This window comes from Cetorhinus maximus, chromosome 2 (genome assembly GCF_964194155.1).
Source record: "Cetorhinus maximus chromosome 2, sCetMax3.hap1.1, whole genome shotgun sequence".
In the NCBI taxonomy this organism is placed as follows: domain Eukaryota; kingdom Metazoa; phylum Chordata; class Chondrichthyes; order Lamniformes; family Cetorhinidae; genus Cetorhinus; species Cetorhinus maximus.
Genome location: NC_135880.1, coordinates 181,962,142 through 181,984,499, shown reverse-complemented (window position 1 = coordinate 181,984,499; position 22,358 = coordinate 181,962,142). Strand labels below are relative to the sequence as shown.

The window sequence follows — 22,358 nt, the reverse complement described above, 5'->3', positions numbered from 1 at the left end:
ACGTGCTCCTCATTCTGCCACTAGATTTAGTCCCCAGTGTTTTCTTCACAATTTTTGAAGAGGCCCTTGTTAAAATCCTTTATCTTAAATACTGCAGTTTGAATAGTACAACCATATTTTCATATACAATTTTGAATTGTTCAAATGTTATTCCAGATGATATGCCAGTTTTAATCGGTTTGCTTGCTGTTTGAATCACATTGAATGTTGCAGAAGATTGCAATGGCTTGAAAATTTCACCTGATCCTTTTTGATTCTAAAGGTGGTCCTGGTTTTTATATTTGAAGGGAACACAGTTGCTACCCATCCATAATGTAGTAAGCCGGAACTTAAACACATGTTTAAAATAACTTGTACTATTAATAACACTTTTATTTAAAACTATTTCCCCCTGTCCCCACCCCAACTCCTCCTCCAACAGGAAAATACTGCCTCCTTAAAGAACAAGTGGAAGTAAAAGATTGAAGCGTTTTGGGGACTTACAGAAAATTGGACCAAGAAATCCTGGAAGACGTAAAGTTGCTGAAGTGTGGCTGTTCTGAGTTTATCGGCTGAGGTAACTAACACCTGACCATGTCAACAGCTTTGAAGCAGGTATTCAATAAAGACAAGACCTTTCGACCAAAGAGGAAATTTGAACCAGGCACTCAGAGATTTGAACTCCATAAGAAAGCACAGGCCTCCTTAAGCTCAGGAGTGGACCTGAAGGGAGCGGTCCAACTACCTAACGGTGAAGACCTCAATGACTGGATTGCTGTTCATGTGGTGGATTTCTTTAATCGCATTAACCTGATCTATGGGACGATATGTGAGTTCTGTACTGACAGGAGCTGCCCGATCATGTCAGGAGGACAAAAGTATGAGTACCGGTGGCAGGATGATCATAAATACAAAAGACCCACTGCCCTTCCAGCTCCCCAGTATATGAGCCTCTTGATGGATTGGATTGAGGTACAAATCAACAATGAAGAAATCTTCCCAACAAGCATTGGTGAGTTACTTTAACCTCAGGGGAACAAATGCATATGGGGATATGGGGAGCAATATTAACTTAACTTGCCCATCAAAAAACAGATGAGATTGGTTGGAATGGAATTTTACGCCCTGTCTGATTTTACTCCCTGTTAAAGCCGTCAGGGAGTAATATTGAGTCTTGAATAAAATTGGCATTCCACACAATCCCATAGGATTTCCATGCAGTCAGTTAAGTCAAAATTACCTGTTGTCTCAGGATACAACCCTGTTTTTCTGACTGACATTATTGCCAAATAAATGAATAGAAAATTGTGGGAATAACAGCTATAGTTTCCTGACCTGTGAGATCACTAGGTGAAGGTCCCCAACATTTGCATGCATTTTGAAAATCAGCTGCTGAAATTTTATTAGTTTTGTACATTTGTTGAACCAGTTAAACACTCCCAGAACTATTCTAGTGTACCATTTGAAAGTTTTGATGTGCAATATTTGAGCAAGCTGGACATGGATGACAGGGGCACTACATTGGGATGCAACTGGCAATAGATAGCACAATCGTAGAACAAGTTGTTGATTATCAAGTTCGTTGATTACAGCTATTTGATTAAATTTGAACATGGTTAGAAATCCTGTACGGTACTTGATTCTGAGGGTTTCTTGAGCATTGAGTAAGCAAATTCAGGAATTAATTTCAAATAAATGCGGGTAGAGATCGCATAAGTGAGAGGATTGGAATTTAATTAGACTGTGGATGAAGTCTTAATTGGAAAAGCAATGGGAGATTTCTGACATGACTACCCTGAATTCTAATTGATTCTTTCATGCCTGCATCCTGGGTGCAAGAGATAGGAACAGTGTCACTGAGCACAGTGACCTAACAGCTCACATCCTAATTGTGGTTCAATTTTTAATATCTCCCTTCTGTTGAAAATTGAGAAGACTTGGTAACCATACAACATACAGGAATTGTAACATACAGGGTATGGTGAACTAATGGTTATGTGGTGCAACTTGTTGTGTTATCAGCATATTCTAACATAAAGTCTGTCTTTTATTCCGGGGATATAAAGCTTCCTATCCATTTGTTTAAACATTGCACGATTTAATGTTCAATCAATAGAGAATAATTTGAATGCTTTATAATCTACTACAACAACTTGTTTATTCCCAGTCAGCTGGTCAGTTAGGAGAGGGCATTAGGTCAAACAATATCCATCAAAATGCCATGCAGCTTTGTTAATGAATGCAAGAGGCAACCAGCCCTTTAACAATCATCCATGCAGCTGTTCCTCATGTGAGCTTCAACTCCTTTACCAAGATGGCGCATTGCACTAAATGCAGGCTATGCTGGCATTTCAGCTTTAACACCCCATCTTGATCACCTTGGAGTTCAGTGCCTAAGGTATCCAGGAAACGCTGTCCCCTTGACATTGGTCCAAGGATGATACTGGTGCTTCTGGAATTCAGTAAGCATTCCTTCATTCTTTTTGTGAATCTTCATTTCAGATTTCCCCTGAGTCACTACTAGGGAAGCCAATGTGTAGGAATTCCATATACTTAGTCTGCTGTAGTTTTGTACAAACCTGTCGCTAATGTGTTACTAAATCGTGTCTCAGATGATGAGGCCCTGTTGCACAGCACTATTGTACAGGAACACAGGATACGTATTCTGTACAAGGCACCAAATCAAGCACTGTTCTTAGATTTAAAAATGAAGCAGCTTGGGCAATGTGAGGACATTGTTTCAGCAGAGTGCAAGCATTGAAACTTAAAAAATAAATATTACAACAGATTAAAGCTGCAAGACCCAGCCATTGTTCTTGGCGTACTTTAGCATTATCTATAGATTCAGCGCTGAGTGCCTCCAGCTAAGTAAATCATTCAAATAGCTCTTTTCAATAAAAAACTGTAGCTAGATTGGACCTTCCGATGATGTAGGAGGCTTGACTTGCTCATTCAAAATGGAATTCTTAATCACTGATATAGGAAAAGTTAAAATGTGTTGAAGCTATCTTTGTCATAGACACTTAGTCAGTTAATGTGATATGCAGCTTTCCACTCCAGATTTTTATGCTGTCATATTTTATTATTTAAAGGGACAGTGTTTCCAAGCTCAGTAGGGTAGAAAAGTAAACAGTGGTAAAATGGGCTAAAATGTGGTGCTCATTTTCTCTCTTGTTCCTACGTTTGTGGACCCCAAAGTGATTGAATTAAAATCTATCCTGATTGGTTATAATACATTCCACAGCAACAGCTTGCATTTTTATAGCTATTTAATGTTTGGAAAAAAAATGTCCCAAAGCACGTCACAGAGACGTAATCAGAGAAAACTCAATGCCAGTCAATAAAGGAGATGATGGAACGTGTGACTAAAAGCTTGGTTGAGAGGTGGGTTTTATGGAGTGTCTTAAAGGAGGAGAGTGAGGCGGAGAGGTTTAGTAAAGGAAGGCTAGAGTCTGGGGCCTGGATGGCTGTAGGCACAACTGCCAAACCTTGGGTGAAGGAAGGGGATGCAGAAGAGGGTAGAGTCATGGACAGAGCCTGGTGTGAGGATAGGATCTGTAGTGCTTTAGGAGGTTGCAGAAGTGGGTAGAGGCAACAAAATGGGTTATAGGTGAACATGAGAATTTTGAACTTGGAGCTAATATAGATTCCAAAAGACGAGGACGATGGGTGAATAGGAAATAGTGCAGGTTTGGATATGGTTTAAATGAGCTGAAGTGTGTGAGTCTGTCAGTCTGACCTGACCTTGAGGGGGTGAAAGTAACAAATGTAAAAACATGGAATTGCAGACTCACCTGACTCATCAATCCTGTATCCCCTGGTTTCTCCATTTGGACAAAATCGTCGGCTTCACTTGTCAATTGCAGGCCACATTTCCCACCACCACACGCCGGGAATCTAATTTCAATACTTTAACATCTCATTATGAGCCCAGCTGGCCGGAATCATCCTCCCCACGGACCATCCGGGCATGTCAGTGTGATTGCACACCGACATGTTTCACAGCTGAACATAAGCGACGTGCACCTGGTGAGCTGCACTTCGCTTGGGGTTTCGAGGTTCGTTTGCCGACTTTGCTTCGGGCAGCACTCGTGGTCATCAGCGCCAGGCTTCACAGGCAGCACCACAGCACTTTTAGAGGGGGCTCATGGGCAGGTCTCTACCTACCAGAGCAGTCATGAGACGGGGGCGGCTGTTTAACAGCTGCAGGGCTAGAGCTTGCTTGGGGAAGGGGGAGAAGTGGCGGCAGGCAAGGGAAGAGGCTGCAGGGTGAGGGCTGTACTGGGGGAGGGAGGTATCCCAGGGTGTGTGTGGGGGCACATGTTGACCTGTGCAAGTGGACTCAAGATGGTGAGGGCTGAGGGCCAGCCTCCAGAGGAAATGAGGCCGGATGGTGATGTGAGGGTGTGTGTGGGAGAGTGAGTGGTGATGTCCCTTGAGCTGGCAGTGAGTGAGATGGCAGTGAATGTGTGATGGGCTTGTGAGTGTGTGAGTTTAGAGTGATGAGATGGTTGCCTTACCCTGGCGGCATGGATGAGATTGTTCATCCTCTTTCAGCACTGGATGGCCAACCTCTTCAGTGCAGCGTTGGCACTGACCACCACTGCCACCACCTTCCAAGCCGGAGTGGTGAGATTGCTGGACCTCCTGCAGCCAGAGCAGGGGTGGAGAACATCACCACGGACCTCCGAACGGCTTTTCAGTGACAGGTCAATGAACTCTTCTTGACCTTCAGGACCATGTCTTCACTGGAGCACTGAGAACTGTGTGTGTGGTTGCAGTTTCGATATGGCACCCAGAGTGAGGAAATGGTGAGGTAACGGTGTGGCGGGCGATTCAGAGGCTGCCCGCCAGCGAGACAGCGTGTTTCCTGTGGCTGCATAATTAATGAGGCAGGAAGCAGAAGGTACGGAGCGCAAACCCGCCATTGCAGCTGGAGGGTAAAACGTCGTTTTTCACACCTGCTACCGCACTTAGTGCAATTCTGGGACAGTTCTGCCCGTTTAATCCGTGGGGGGAGCATTCTGCATAAATAATCTGCAAAAGACAATTGAGCATAACAGCAGAATCTCAATTTTTTAGTCCTGACCTAGGCTCACTGCTGATCCTCTGTCCCTTGTTCTCTGCCCTTCCAGCAAATTGCAGTCATAGGAGGAGGAAGTCATTTGTGTGGAAGATCAACAACTGAGCATGTTCAAGACAGAAATCAATAGGTTTCTGGATACTAATGACATCAAGGGATATGGAGATAGTGTGGGAAAGTGGCATTGAGGGAGACAATCAGCCATGATCTAATTGAATGGTGGGGTAGGCTTGATGGGCTGAATGGCCTACTCTCATTCCTATGTTCTTTCTGGAATTCAGGTTTCTTCTTCCTTTCTCGAGGGTATTGCTGAACAGTTCCATGAATGTTTGTTGACCTCCGCATGTCAGCCTCATGTAGTTAGTCCAGTGTGAGCTTTAATGGTATTTTTTTCCTGCAGGCTTTTGTGGGAGGGCAGCACAGCCAAAACTGAAACCTTTTCTCACCCAATATCTATACACTCCAGTCAAGAGTTACTGAAGGTCAGGAGCAGGAATACTGGGGAGAATTTCCCCCATGTTGGGTGGGCCGGTCGGGAGCGGGCGCAGAGCTGATCACCGCCTGCGATCGGCTCAGTGCTGCCATTTTACGTGGGCATGCCAATTAAGGCCCAGTGTGACCCGGAAGCAGTCAGCGCTACCTGTGCGGGCGGGGGGTAGGAGGGTGAGTCGGGGCCTGTGCTTTTTCGCGCATGTGCATGAAAGAGCACAGAAATCTCCCTGAGGCACGGAGCTGCCTCAGGGAGATTAAGTTCATTGTCAAAAATTGAAAAAAGGAAATTATTCTGATATGCTCCCTCATGTGACATTGTCACATGAGCCGAGGCATGTTTATGAATTTTGTTGAAACATATTATTGAATTAATAAACCCTTCATGAAACCTCATTCGGCCATGGATGAGGTCCCATGATAAATGTGAAGGCCACCTGGGCTCTTTCCCTGCCCACTAACCTTAAGGTTGGACAGGCAGCCCTGACAATTAGTTCATTTAGATTATTAATGGCCGTAATAGGCTTTTGACAGTTCGGCGGGTGCGCAGCTGACTCTGGTGTGCGCCCGCCGAACTGAAGATTGGAAAGACGCGTGGTTACGTCGGGACGCATGCCCGACATCACTATGTGTCATTTTACGCGTCGACATGCGGGCCCCACCCCCGCACACCGATCAGAAGGTTCTGGCCACTGATCACGTGTTACCCCATTCCTAACCTGGTGTACCCTAACCAGCTGTACTACCTCCACAACCGGTCCCACATCTGAGACCATCTTGCTTTGCTTGGACTGCCAGTTGAATCTGAGTCCTGCCAGTTGAATCTGAGTCCCACCAGTCATCCCACCCCCCACCCCACATTCAGTAAATAGAGCCCTGCTTCTTGCCAAAGGCACAAAGAGAGCTCTAGTATGTTAAAAGCAAAAAACTGCGGATGCTGGAAATCCAAAACAAAAACAAAAATACCTGGAAAAACTCAGCAGGTCTGGCAGCATCTGCGGAGAGGGACACAGTTAACGTTTCGAGTCCGTATGACTCTTCAACAGAACTAAGTAAAAATAGAAGAGAGGTGAAATATAAGCTGGTTTAAGGGGGTGGTGGGACAGGTAGAGCTGGATAGAGGGCCAGTGATAGGTGGAGATAATCAAAAGATGTCACAGACAAAAGGACAAAGAGGTGTTGAAGGTGTTGATATTATCTAAGGAATGTGTTAATTAAGGGTAGAAAGCAGGACGAGCAAGGTACAGATAGCCCTAGCGGGGGTGGGGTGGGGTGAATGGATCGAAATAGGCTAAAAGGTAGAGATAAAACAATGGATGGAAATACATTTAAAAATAATGGAAATAGGTGGGAAAAGAAAAATCTATACAAATTATTGGAAAAAAGGGGGATCGGAAAGAGGGTGGGGATGGAGGAGAGAGTTCATGATCTAAAATTGTTAAACTCAATATTCAGTCCGGAAGGCTGTAAAGTGCCTAGTCAGAAGATGAGGTGCTGTTGCTCCAGTTTGCGTTGAGCTTCACTGGAACAATGCAGCAGGCCAAGGACGGACATGTGGGCATGAGAGCAGGGTAGAGTGTTGAAATGGCCAGCGACAGGGAGGTCTGGGTCATGCTTGCGGACAGACCGAAGGTGTTCCGCAAAGCGGTCACCCAGTCTGCGTTTGGTCTCCAATGTAGAGGAGACCACATTGGGAGCAGCGAATGTGCATCCAAGAGCCCAAACACTCCTTTCAAGTGAAGCAGCATTTCACTTGCACTTTCCTCAATTTAGTCTACTGCATTCGCTGCTCCCAATGCAGTTTCCTCTACATTGAAGAGACCTTTTAGCCTATTTCAATTCCCTTCCCCCCACCCCACCCCCACTAGGGCTATCTGTACCTTTATTATCACATTCCTTAGCTAATATCACCAGCTTCAACACCTTTTTGTCCTTTTGTCTATGACATCGTTTGGTGATCTCCAACTATCACTGGCCCTCTATCCAGCTCTACTTGTCCCACCCTCCCTTAAACCAGTTTATATTTCATCTCTTTTCTATTTTTCCTTAGTTCTGTTGAAGAGTCATACGGACTCGAAACGTTAACTGTGTTCCTCTCCGCAGATGCTGTCAGACCTGCTGAGTTTTTCCAGGTATTTTTATTTTTGTTTCGCTCTAGTATGTTGTTGTCTCAGTCGACAACTTCCAACATTCTTCCAAGATATTTACCCAGGTAGGGAGGTGGAGAGAAGTGATAATGGACCCACCTTGAATTGGATGGATTAGCATGTGTTTCCAAAGGGCGTTCTGTCAATTCTTTTCCAGCCAAAGTCCCAGATTTGCTGTGATTTACTGTAAAGAGGCCAGCTCAATATGTTTGCGATCTCCGAAAGGAAAACCACTGTTTCCAGTTTACTGTGGGAATCCAGGCATTCCTGTGCAGATGATTGTTAATATAATTATATGCCCATTTCTAAAATATCGAGTTATTTTCATAAGTTTGGTTTTAGCTTTGTGACATTTCATTGTAAGTTTTGTAATATACTGCCCGAGAGCTGCTTGCTGAAGGGAAAAGTGAGTGAGAGTAACTTGGTTGTGAAGCCTTCCATAATTCAGTTCCCTGATGATGTTCACGTCGCTGCTCAACATACAGAACGGCCACAAAAACAAAAAATGGTGGAAAAACTCAGCAGGTCTGACAGAACCTGTGGAGAGAAAGACAGAGTTAATGTTTCAAGTCCGTATGACTCTTCTTCAAAACTAAGGGGTGGGGTGGGGGGGGAGGTGGGGGGGGGTGGTGGGGGGGGTGGTGGGGGGGTGGGGTGGGGGGTGGGGGAGGGGACAGGTGAAGCTGGATAGAAGGCCAGTGATAGGTGGAGGCAAAGGAGAGATTGCAAAAGATGTCATAAACAAATGGTCAAAGGGGTGTTGACGGTGGTGATACTGGCTAAAGGAGGTGCTGATGGTGACATTAAGAGTAGAAAGCAGGATGAGCCAGTGACAGATGGTCCTAGTGGGGGTGGGGGGAAGGGATGGTGTGAGAAAAAAGATCGAAATAGGAAACAATGAATGGAAATAAATTTTGAAATAATAATAGAAATAGGTGGAAAAAAAATATATATATATAAAAATTAAAAACTAAATATTGAAAAAAGGGGGTCAAAAAGGGGGGTGAGGATGGAGGAGAGAGTTCATGATCTGAAGTTGTTGAACTCAATGTTAAGTCCGGAAGGCTGTAAAATGCCTAGTCGGAAGATGAGGTGCTGTTCCTCCAGTTTGCGTTGAGCTTCACTGGAACATTGCAGCAGGCCAAGGACGGACATGTGGGCATGAGAGCAGGGTGGAGTGTTGAATAGGCAAGCGACAAGGAGGTCTGGGTCATGCTTGCGGACAGACCGAAGGTGTTCCGCAAAGCGGTCACCCAGTCTGCGTTTGATCTCTCCAATGTAGAGGAAACCGCATTGGGAGCAGTGAATGCAGTAGACTAAATTGAGGGAAGTGCAAGTGAAATGCTGCTTCACCTGAAAGGAGTGTTTGGGTCCTTGGACGGTGAGGAGAGGGGAAGTAAAGAGGCAGGTGTTGCACCTTCTGCGATTGCATGGGAAGGTGCCTTGTGAGGGGGCTGTGGTGTAGGGGGTGATGGAGGAATGGTCTCACCCATGGTGGTTGACAGGTTCCTCAACCGTGTCCGGCCCATCTCCCGTGCATCTGCCCTCACACCTTCCTCTCCCTCCCAGAACCATGTCTGGAGGAACAGCACCTCATCTTCTGATTAGGCACTTTACAGCCTTCAGGAATTAACATTGAGTTCAACAGCTTCAGACCATGAACTCTCCCCTCCAACCTCACCCCTTTTTGATTCCTTTTTTTCAATATTTATTTTTTAATTTTATATATATATTTTTTTCCCACCTATTTCTATTATTATTTTTAAAATTTATTTCCATCCGTTGTTTTATCCCCATCCCTTGCCCTCACTTATCACCCCACCAGCCTCCGCATTCAAAGGATCATCCTCCGCCATTTCTGCCAACTCCAGCATGATGTCACCACCAAACACATCTTCCCCTCACCGCCCCCCCCCCACCCTGTTGGCATCCCATAGGGACCGTTCCCTCCGGGACACCCTGGTCCACTCCTCCATCACCCCCAATTCCCCATCCCCTTCCCATGGCACCGTCTCATGCAATCACAGAAGGTGCAACACCTGCCCCTTTACTTGACCCCCTCCTCACCGTCCAAGGGCCCAAACACTCCTTTCAAGTGAAGCAGCGCTTCACTTGCACTTCCCTCAATTTAGTCTACTGCATTTGCTGCTCCCAATGCAGTTTCCTCTACATTGGAGAGACCAAACGCAGACTGGGTGACCACTTTGCAGAACACCTTCGGTCTGTCCGTAAATATGACCCAGACCTCCCTGTTGCTCCCGACTAGGCATTTTACAGCCATCCGGACTGAATATTGAGTTCAACAATTTTAGATCATGAACTCTCTCCTCCATCCCCACCTCCTTTCCGTTTCTTCCCCCTCCTTTTTGTTTTTTCCAATAATTTATATAGATTTTTCTTTTCCCACCTATTTCCATTATTTTTAAATGTATTTCCATCTATCGTTTTATCTCTACCTTTTAGCCTTTTTAGTATTCCTTCACCCCACCCCACCCCCACTAGAGCTATCTGTACCTTGTTTGTCCTGCTTTCTACCCTTAATTAGCACATTCCTTTAGATAATATCACCACCTTCAACACCTCTTTGTCCTTTTGTCTGTGACATCCTTTGGTTATCTCCACCTATCACTGGCTTCTTGTCCCAACAACCCCCCCCCCCTAAACCAGGTAATATTTCACCCCTTTCCTATTTTTACTTAGTTCTGTTGAAGGGTCATGAGGACTCAAAACGTCAACTGTGCTCTTCTCCACCGATGCTGCCAGACCTGCTGAGTTTTTCCAGGTATTTCTGTCCCTCCCTGTCGCTTGCCATTTCAACACTCCACCCTGCTCTCATACCCACATGTCCGTCCTTGGCCTGCTGCATTGTTCCAGTGAAGTGCAACGCAAACTGGAGGAACAGCACCTCATCTTCCGATTAAGCACTTTACAGCTTTCCGGAATTAACATTGAGTTCAACAGCTTCAGACCATGAACTCTCCCCTCCAACCTCACCCCTTTTTGATTCCTTTTTTTCAATATTTATTTTTTAATTTTATATACATATATATTTTTTCCCCACCTATTTCTATTATTATTTTTAAAATTTATTTTCATTCGTTGTTTTATCCCCACCTTTTAGCCTATTTCGATCTTTTTTCCCACATCGTCCCCTCCCACCACCCTTCCCCCACTAGGACCACCTATTACTTGTTCATTCTACTTTCTACTCTTAATGTCACCATCAGCACCTCCTTTAGCCCGTATCACGACCATCAACACCCCTTCGACCTTTTGTTTATGACATCTTTTGCAATCTCTCCTTTGCCTCCACCTATCATTGGCCTTCTATCCAGCTTCACCTGTCCCACCCCCCCTTAAACAGTATATATTTCATTCACCACATTTCTACTTCTCTTTATTTCTGAAGAAGAGTCATTCGGACTCGAAATGTTAACTCTGTCTCTTTCTCTCCACAGGTGCTGTCAGACCTGCTGAGTTTTCCCAGCAATTTTTGTTTTTATTTCAGATTTCCGGCCTCTGCAGTATTTTGCTTTTATGATAGGGAATGGCCCTTTGGGCTAAGTCATCCAAGAGCTGTCAATGGTTCAGGTATGGAAACCCAGTATGTTTTAGTAGAAAGTATGGGGGAAATGGCAGAAAATGTTTCATGGAGAAGGAAGTAGAAATGAAATGAATAGTGTTGGTGGGACTGTGGCTACTGTTGGCTCAGCTTTTACTGGGTTACAGTTTATGATAACTGGGAAGCGAAGTCAAAGACTGTTTAGCTGCCTCACTTTTTGAAGCCACATCTGTAAAAGGGGCTTTCTTGTAACGCGATTTATTTTTGCATTGCAAGGGCTGCTTGGTAAACAACCTGATCGCACATTTGGGCGAGATTTCCTCGCCCCGCCTGCCAACCGGATTGTCCGGTCCTGCCGAAAGTTAATGGACTTTTGACTGGGTCGCCAAATCTCCCGAAAGAGGTCCTCCCACAACGGGGCCTGAAAATCCTGGCCCTTGACTCGATTGCTCTGTTACCGTAACTTAGTTATTGTCGGGGTCGGGCGGAGGCGGGGGTGGGGGGGGGTAGAATCTATCGGAATTTCTAGTCACTGAATAGATCATCATCCATGAAATGGTGACTATGCCACATCTTCTGGTTCCCATTAGTTAGAAATAATCACACTTAGGATTTAAAATGCTGGAGCTTCATCGGGTGTATTTCTTGCTGCTTTTCATGTGGCTGGTCGACAGATACATTGGCTGGAATTGGGCGGCCCCTCCAGCTGGCAGGATTTCCCGTTCCTGCCAAGCCAATGGGCGTTTGAACAGCTCTCTGCATTTTCTGGCCCCACCCCCACCGCGACGGGGCCGTAAAATTCCGCCCATTGTTGCTCAGCGTCTGCAGTGTGACAGTAAAACGTGGCACCCTGGACGTCCATCCACATAACAATTAATTCCTAGCTCTTTACAAACAACATAACAATATAGCAGACTATGTCTTGCCTGCCTGATGCTGTGACTTTAATTTCCACAATTGCCAGACCACAAGAGGCTTGTATATCTGTCAATGTGCAAGGTGAAAATTCAACGTATAACAAAACACTTTTTATCAAATCGTTCCAGTGAATCACTGAGCTGTATCCAACCAGTGCTGTCAATTCCACTAACAGCCAGCCCCTTCTCTTATTTAAAACACTTGCAGTGTGGCCAGGAACAGCAAGACTGTGACTCATTATTCCTAGGAACCACCCACTGTACAATAACACATTCCAGTCGTGGTTTCAATTGCATCAAAAGATCACTGTGCACCCTTGAACTATTTACCAGCATTAGTCGAGCAAAATTGGCAGCTTGTCTTTGAACCATCAATATGATCAGCTCGGACAGTAAATCTTGCGAGACATTTCTGAATAATTTCTTCCCCTGCATTGTAAAGGAAAAATGTGCCTAGCTAAAATTGCCGGAATGAATAAAAAAATAACAGGGGATTTAGTAGAGAAGCTAAAGAGAGAGAGAGACTGATGTTCAGCGATATGGTGGCAGTGGGAGAGGTTTAGCTTGGTAGGCAATGGGTGGGGGAGGAAGCAGTGGAACTGAAGGAAAGGATGGTCTGTAACTTGGCGATAAAGAGAACTATGAGCTCCTCACATTTATTGTTAGTCGTGAAAGAGGAGAGACGGGGATTTAAGGAGATAATTGGTAGTGGAGGGTTATCTTTGCTCTTCAAGATGGCCTAAATTTTCATCCTGGAGGCAGGTAATGGGAATCGGGAAAATTCCTGGCTCAGTCCGCCCATCCCAGGAAAGGTGGGATTTTCATTGCCAGGGGGGTGGGTGAGGGCTGGAGTCAGGCCAGCCAATCCGGGAAGAAGGGCTGAATTTTCACGGAGTCGGGATAACTGGGGAGCTCTTTAAAAATGGCTGACGGTCCCAGTTCTGGGATTCCTGACCCCATTCCCAGGCTGTCTGATTTTTGGGAGTGCCTTTAAAGGGTGCAGGCTGGCTTGTGTCAAAAGCCTGCATCCGATAATCCCAACCTGTCTGGCTGCATTGAGGAGATAGGCATGTCCTACTCCTCCGCAGTTTTCACGGAGTTGGCCAGGTTTTCAAAGAGTCGTGGTTCATGGCTCCTCATGAATCATGAACCCTGGTCTGCATGTGGAGACCATATAAAAGGTCAGTTTAAAAAGTCTTCCTCATACCCCCTATGCCAAGCTATGCCCCTTCATCCACACCCCATGGTCCGTCTGGCTCTCTGACCTCTGCTGTCAATTTCATAAGTTTATTTACACAAGGTTAAGTGGTTTCAAGGGCTTGTGGTTTCTGTTATTGATACTTGAAAGAGCCTAGTTATGGCACTCCACCTTCCCCACCCCCTCCATGGCCCCTCATACCTCCAATGCCGAGCTATCATTCCATGATATTCCATCTTCCAATTTTTTCCCATTTGCTTAACGTATCTATATCTGTTTGCAACCTCTTTTTGTCCTCCTCACAGCTCACATTCTCACCTAGCTTGTATTGTCAGCAAACATTGACACTGTCTATTTGTCTAAATCATTAATATAAATTGTAAATAGCTGAGGCCCAAGCACTGATCCTTGTAGCACCCCACTAGTCAGAGCCTGCCAACTTAAAAATCCATTGTTTATCCCTACTCTCTGCCTCTTGTTTGTTATCAACCCTCTATCCATGCTAACATATCACCCACAGCTCCATGAGCCCTAATCTAAAGGGATATAATTGAAAAGCAGAGATGTTATTTTAAATTTGTACAGAACCTTGCCTAGACCACACATGGAGTACTGTGCAAAGTTATGGTCTCCATACTATTAAAAGAATATGAGGCACTGAAAAAGATGAAAGAACAAATTGAAACTGAATTCAGAGGAGCTGAGTTAGAGATTGAAATCACACTTCCATGCCATTGACCCACTGTGTACTGTATAGAACCAATAAACCTTATAGTGACACTAAGATGTGTAAAAAAGGCTTTAACAAAGTCATTCATTCATTACCTTCCACGATGTTAAAAAAGACATTTCACTACAAGGCAGCAAATGTGTCAATCATCCGGGCTTTTTAAAGTATCAGTAATAAAAACCACAAGCCCTTGAAACCACTTAACCTTGTGTAAATAAACTTGTGAAATTGACTGCAGAGAGCCAGAGCTGTCAATCAAGCAATGTTTTTTCTGGGGCTTAGCCGTTTCAACAAGAGAAATGGATGTCAGGGGTCTCAGCCAAGCGTACATAATGAGAATTGGCTCATTAAACCACATCAACATTTAAAAGTTTCATGCCTTTTAAAAATATTCTGTTTTTCTGTTCTTACTACCAAAGTGAATTAGCTCACACTTCCCCACATTATTTTCCATCTGCCAAATTTTTGTCCACTCACTTAACCCAACTATATCTGTTTGCAAGGTCTTTGTCCCTCCTCACAGTTTACATTCCCACCTAGCTTCGTATTGTCAGCAAACTTGGATACATTACTCTCCATCTCTTTGTATTAGTCATTAATATAGATTGTAAGTAGCTTAGGCTTCAGCACTAATACTTGCGCACTCCACTATTCACAACCTGCCAACTTAAAAATGCCTTGTTTATCCCTGCTCTCTGCTTCCTGTCCATTAACCAATCCTCTATCCGTGCTAACATATCACCCACAGCTCCATGAACCCTAATCTAAAGGGATATAATTGAAAAGCAGAAATGTTATTTTAAATTTGTGCAGAACCTTGCTTAGACCGCACTTGATGTACTGTGCAAAAGTTATGGTCTCCATACTATTAAAAGAATATAGAAGCACTGAAAAAGATGAAAAACAAATTGAAAGGTAATGAATTCGCAGGAGCTGAGATAGAGATTGAAGTCACACAGGATGAGGAGTTGCTCGATGGGCTAAAGAAAGAAAGGTAGATGGATATCTCAGGGAGAAGCACAGGGTGGGGCTTGGGGAATGGGGAATTTCGTGAACAAGATTTTAAAATAGAGACGTGGAACAGAGTGAGGTGCGTGAAGCACAAGATGGTGACAGAGGGGGTCAAGCCAAGCTGTGACACGGTGATGAGGGCCACACAATCACTATGAGAATTTGGGTGGGCCAATTGGCGGAAGGTAGGCCAGGTACAGAGCAATGAAGCCAGAAAAAAAGATTCTGCATCTAACAAGCACTTGGCAGTTTTTCCATTTCAACCATAAATAGAAATTTTAAAAAAGAGAAACATGTTCATGAAGAAATCCTATTTCACTTTTCCAGGAAACACAACCCTATTCAGTGATTTAATTATTATAATATATAAATGAATGGAATAGAGAAAACTTTTACAGGAGTAGAAAATATCTTTAAAATTAATAAGAATCGGAAATGCTTTGATGACTGATTAGCAACGTCTGAAATATAAGAATCCCATGTGATGGCTCCCGTTCCCCGAGGCTTCCTCCGCTAAGTTTTCTGGGTTTTCATATGTATCAAAAAGAATAAGTGTAGGTTTTAGTGCAGAAGAGGTCAAAGTTATTAACCCATTAAATTTCACCAGTATTGGCTGAGGGCAGCAACTATTTTTGATGTACCCTCCACTGATGCAGTAAACTCTTAATTCTGCATGTTGTGGGTGAAGCAGCAGCAATTATTGAGATAAGAATTTCAATCAATATATCGAGAGGATAATGAAGTGCCCAGTATATGTCAGTGTAATTGCTTGACATTGAGAGCTCCATCACAGACATTGCTGTTCTGTACAGGTTATGCGCTGTGAACATGAAATAGTTGTATTTAAACCATGAACACATTCCATTGCATTCATACAGAACCAAGATTTTCCCAGTAAAAATTTCCAATAAAAATCCAAACCCCAGGGCTGAACTCTGCAGTTAGTCTGTGCTACAAATGTCAATTTAGAATAAACACACACTTCTGAAGAAGGGTCATACGGACTCGAAACATTAACTCTGTTTCTCTCTCCACACTTGCTGCCAGACCTGCTGAGTTTTTCCAGCATTTTCTGTTTTCATTTCAGATTTCCAGCCTGGGCAGTAGTTTGCTTTTATACTTATTTTACCATTGTATTTTAAGCTGTATAAAATATGTTTTACATGCTTGGAGCAGGTAAAGCATTTTGGTTTATTTTTGTGAAGCTGTAGGTTCATGCTGGGCTATGCTTCCATAGCTCCAGGCCAGCCTCCTGTTACCCCACCTGACTGAACATTTTTATAGGTAAACCAAATCAGAGGGGTTTCACTTTTCCAAGACTGTTATTTTACCCATGCATTATCCCATTTATGTTAAAGTGATTTAACAGTGGCATTAATGGTGGTTGAAAAATCTGGTCCTGGTACTCTGTTCACCCATCGCAGCTGATCCCGTCAGCCCATCTAGCGTGGGAACCTTTGCTGATTTTTGTATTGGCACCCCCCTCACCTTCCCTTCTTACATCAAGGCTATTAAAGCTCATTGCAAGCTGCGACTGCTGCTCTGACTGGGATCAGTTAATTCAACATAGGCTAGCAATCAAACTAGGGACTTTCTGGTCCGTGCAATGGGCAGTGAACTTGTAGCAACTGTCCTGTTGGAACCACTCACATGGAGTTTTAATGGTGATTGGCATGATTCTAGATGGAATAAATTTAGAAGTTTAACACAAGCACAGTTCCTCCCCAAAAATGAATAGAAATATATTGTATTAATTTGACGATGGAGATGATTACATTTCCAACTCTGAATCTCACTGGAACGGTAAGGGCGGAGTACAACATTAACACAGCCTGAGTATATCACCTTCCATGTTTGCCAGACCATCTCTCCTTGACTACAGCGAGTGGGAAATCATAGCTCTGTGAATGGAGAAGCCCTGCCTTATTATCTATATCACCACTAACCAGGAATGGGTGATTATTTAGCTACTTCATTCTCTCCTGTTAATATGCGGATTGCTTCCTGTCACCTTGAAAATGCTAGTGTTAATATTTAGTTTTATTTTGTCATTCTTCCAGTCCCAATGAACCACAGGTTTACAATTTAAAATGATCTTCTTAAAAATCATTAAAATGTAGTGGAGAATAACACTCACTCTGCCTATGGGGTATTATGGTATTAATTCGGAGTTGTTACTCCTGATCTGTCTGCAATAATTATCACAAATGATATCTTGAAGATGTTCAGTGGTAAGGCTGGGGTAATTGTGATCACTTCATGCCTAGAATCGAAACAATTTGCCTTTAGTTTTATTTTTCTCATTTGTCCTTGTTATCCACATTAACTGGTTGTGGTGGAAGAATTAATCCAGGCTGGTCTTTTGGTTCAAGCTGGTTTATTTTCAAGGCAACTCCTTAGTGCTGCTGACTTCCAAGTAGTTTCCACACAAAAAAATGTTCCAGCTGTATCTTTTTATTCTATTTAGATGGGATAATTAATGCCCATCACCTGTTTAACTAGCAACTGTTTTTTAACAAGCTGATTGCCATATTAACAGTCCTGACAATTTTTTTCTTCTTCAGTATCCCACCTGGTGTATGGTTCCACGGGTCCAGTTTCTCTCTGTTCCTTTACTTTCCAAAGGTCGCTTTGCCCAAGCAGTTTTGTTGAGGTGTGGGCTTTGGTGAATTATTCCACAGGGACCAGAACTCAAAGCTAAGACCAATGTTCTTGTCAACCAGTGTCCACGCTGCAGTACATGCATTCCCAACAGGGGTCAATTGTTGGAAATCAAGGGTTGGAATGATGATCAGTTTTATCCTTTCTAACCCAAAGGGCTGGGGCAAATTGCATTCCTGCTGCCAGTGTGTCTGACGTTGGCGAACTTATGACAAATTAGATTTCTGTTTCTGCATTAGTTGTGACGACGTCACAGACTAATATTTGTAATGGGTAGTGCTAGCTAAACCAGGCATGACCCGCTGAGATGGCAACCCTGATAACGAAAACGTCTAAATGGAAATAATCTAAAGATGGATCTTGAAGATTTCAAGTGATGGGGCTGTGACAGTTTTCTGATCTAGGCACTTTTCAGGGTCTGCATCTGTCATTACTCACAGTATGAACTTACTGAGCCAACAAGAGAACCAAGTTGGCCTCTGTGGTAGACTGACATCATTTCTGCATAGAGTAAATCCTCCTAGCTGACATGTAGAGAGGAAAAACAAGCTAACAGAAGGGTTAAATTGGATCATAAGATCTCCAACAGAAATCCTATTATCATCTGGAGAATTAACTGTTTGGACTTCAAGACACAGGAAGCTCAACAAATTTCTCAGGATTACCGAATTGTGTAAAAATAATTTTGCTGCCCTGAAAACATTTTCACAGAATCACAGAATTTTAACGGCACAGAAGAAGGCCATTCGGCCCATCAAGTCTGCACCAGCTCTCCAAATGAGCATTATGACCTAGTGCCATTGCCCTGCCTTTTCCCCGTACCCTTGCACAATGTTTCTATTCAAATAATCATCTAATGCCCTTCTGAATGCTTCGATTGAACCTGCCTCCACCACACTTCCAGGCAGCGCATTCCAGACCCAAACCACTTGTTGTGTGAAAAAGTTTTTTCTCATGTTTTTCCAGTCTCTGGTTAGTGCACAACCAGGAGGGAAAAGGAGACCCCAGAGCTGTTTCCATTTCCCACCTCCATCCAAAATTTGCATTTTTTGCAATTTGAAGGTAGCAGAGAATTGGCACACGGAGGGTGTAAACCTTCCTCTCCCCTCCACCCACTGCTCCCCACCCCACCCCACTAGTCCATCTGCAACAAGTGGTGGATTTTAGCAATGTAACTGGGGGATCCAACACACAGAACTTGCTGTCATGTAATCTGAATGGAAGAGGCCCCAAGGTACAAATCCTTTATAAGTACAAACGTGAATGTGCTAAAGGTTTTCTTTCTAATACATTACAGTTTTCCCAATTTGTGACTTACAGGGTGTTCCCTGTAAGTGGGCAGAATTTTCACCTCAGTGGGTGGGTGCGCACCCAACCCACTCGAACGAGTGAGACTGAGGGAAAGGTGATGATTCCAGAACATTGAGGGCACAAGGAAGTACCTTCTATTGTATGAAGCAGAGTGATTGAAATGGGAACTATGTAACTGCCGTGCCCTCAAGTGATATTTTAAATGTTTACTGAGGCCCTGTGAGATTAGCTATTTACAGTCTGCACTGTATGATTACTGGCTGTGAAAAACAGTTGAAAGGATTAATGAGGCACACAAGGCTGCAGACCAGCCGGTTAAAGACAGATTAAAGCTGAACGCAAATGTTTTCAGTAATATAAAATGAACTTCACTAAATAGCTATTTCATGTTTTTTCTCTCTTTTGATCCTGTGCACACACCATTACCTTTGTTCAATTTATATCATTTAGTAGGAGCCTGAGACTGGTATTTAACTGAATCCCAAGCTCTGCTAATTAGTGTAAAAAGTCATTCTCAAAAGACGTTTGAACAGATCGAGTGCTGCATTTTCTTGCACCTTTGCAGAAAAGGAAAATAAGTGAGGTTTTTAGATAATGTTTTAATGTTGCAGAGCAAAGATAACAGTCACAAGATTGCATTGTTTGTAAAATAAAACACATGCCTTGTTACACATTGGTTATGGTTCTCAGCAACCAGCTGCAAATCATTACTTGGCAAATTTGCAGCACCAATTTCTTCGTCATTAAGCATTCTGCCTGTGTGTCATCCTGTATCAGTGGTAGAAAGGTTTATTACTTTCCTAAATTGAGAGCTAAATTTCAAGAAATACATTGATTTAGAGCTTAAAAAAAATCTATGAAGTTTGCAGAACTCCTAAAATAAATCCCAGAATGATTTCAAGTCTGCATTCAGATCTCAAGTTTAAATGTAAATAACTTGTTTTACTCTCATGACTTGTAAATCCTCTGAGCCCCTTTGATCATAACACTGCCATCTGATCACTCCCACACATCTGTTATTCTCTGTATTCTGCACCATGTACAGTCAATTGGCTTTAACAGTCAAAGCAAACAGGAGAAGAAATGAGAATAAATGGAAATCTTTATTTCCAGTTCAAGAAAGCTTCATTTTAGTGTGACGGTGGTGTAGTGGTAAAGTCACCGGACTAGTAACCCAGAGGCCCAGGCTCCTGCTGTGGGGACATGGGTTCAAATCCCAACACGGCAGCTGGTGGAATTTAAAATTCAATTAGTAAAATCTGGAATTAAAAGCTAGTTTCAGTAATGGTGACCATGAAACTATCATCGTAAAAATCCCTTCTGGTGCCTTTTAGGGAAGGAAATCTGCCATCCTTACTGGTCCGGCCTACATGTGATTGCAGACTCAGCAACGTGGTTGACTCTTAACTACCCTCTGAAATGGCCGAGTAAGCCATTCAGTTCAAGGGCAATTAGGGATGGGCAACAAATGTTGCTCCTGCCAGTGACACCCACATCCCATGAAAAGAATAAATATTAAAAAACTATTAGGTTGAGTTCCACCATATGTTCATGTTAATTGGAAAGTAGCTATGAGTATGAATCTGTCCACCTCATTATGCACAATCCCAAAATTGTAGATGTAATGTAAGCAAACAGGTGAACAAAACTGGGAGAAGTGGTAACTTCTAACGTCGTTGCCTCTGTCACCTCCTCTTAATCACCCTACATTTTTGTAAAACCAACACAATGAGGAACATCTGCCTACTTCTCTTTTCATTGGTATTCTGGGGTTTATTCCCAGGGTTAAAGAAAAACCAGTGGAAGGAAGATTGCTCATTAAAGACTGTTAGCCCTTTTATCAACCAATCTAAATAAACGTGCAGAATGGGATAAAACCAAGAAAGGACTCAGCTCACATTAGGAACTGTTCATTGTATGAAGGAAGAGTCAGATGTGGAAATTTGGGCACAGCACCAGCAGAAGGGAAGAGTACAGCTGAGTTTTTATCCCGATGTCCCTGATAGATGCAGCAGCCATTGCGAGTTATAACACAACAAGAATTAACAAGAAGAACATCACAGTCTCTATCCTGTATGAAGAGAATTCTGAAATCATAGGCACAGGAGGAGGCCATTCAGTCTGTCAAGTCTCTTCTGACGTTCAGTTGGAACGTGGCTAACCTGTTCTTCAATTCCATTTACTTGAATTTTCTCCTTACCCTTGATGTGTTTGCCAATCAAAAATCTGTTGACCTTCATTTTACATATTGCAATTAACACAGCATCCAGAGCCTTTTGGAGCGAGAGAGAGATTCAGATTTCCACTAACCTTCATGTGAGAAATTGGTTCCTGATTTCATTCCCAGTTCAGCTGACTGATTTTAAAATGATGACCCCTTGTTGACATTGGCGTAACCTAGAATTATCAGGTCATGGGGCAGAATTGTCCCAGATTTACACTCAGTCACTAACAAGCAGGAAAAACAATGTTGTAGCCGCCGGCCACAATGGCAGATTCTCACGCTGTATCGTCCCAATCCCACTGCATTAATTATCAATTCCTAGGAAACAGGCTGTTTCAGTGGCAGACGGACTCCGATTTGCCCGCCATGCCATCACCTTATTGCTTCATCACGCCAGGAGCCATATCTAAAGTGCAGCCACGAGCACACCTCTCAGTGTTTCTAGCCCAGGACTGCTGCAAAGATGACATGGCCTCGAAAGGCAGGAAGACTGCAGCCCCAGGTTTAGGGACGCATCCCTCGAGCGTCTTTCGGATGCCTTGGAGACCCGCCATGATGTCCTCTACTCCTGCTCTGGCTCCAGGAGGTCCAGCAATCTCACCACTCTAGTTTGGGAGGTGATGGCAGTGGTGATCAGTGCCAATGCTGTACAGAAGAGGTTGACCATCCAATGCAGATAGAGGATGAATGATCTCATCCATGCCGCTAGGGTAAGGCAACCATCTCATCACTCTAACTCACACACTCACAAGCCCATCACACATTCCCTGGCATCTCACTCACTGCCAGCTCAAGGGACATCACCATTCACTCTCACACACATATCCTCACATCTCCATCTGGCCTCATTTCCTCAGCCCTCACGCTGTTGAGGCCACTTGCACAGATCAACATGTGCCCCCACACACACCCTGGGATACCCTCCTTCCCCAGTACAGCCCTCGTCCTGCAGCCTCTTCCCTTGCCTGAGGCCACTTCTCCCCCTTCCCCAAGCAAGCTCTAGCCCTGCAGCTGTTGAAAAGTCACCCCCACCTTATGGCTGGTCT

At 43.7% G+C, this 22,358-nt stretch overlaps 1 protein-coding gene across 4 annotated transcripts in view; it reads left to right on the top strand.

Moving 5' to 3' along the window:
• The window catches only part of LOC144668344 (MOB kinase activator 3B), a 154,444-nt gene that overhangs the window by 93,187 nt on the left and 38,899 nt on the right, over positions 1-22,358 (top strand). For all 4 annotated transcript variants that reach the window (XM_078530255.1, XM_078530271.1, XM_078530264.1 and 1 more), the window contains exon 2: positions 422-991. In XM_078530255.1, the coding sequence (XP_078386381.1) occupies positions 574-991 (418 nt within the window). In that variant the 5' untranslated portion in view covers positions 422-573. The remainder of the gene's footprint in view (positions 1-421; positions 992-22,358) is intronic.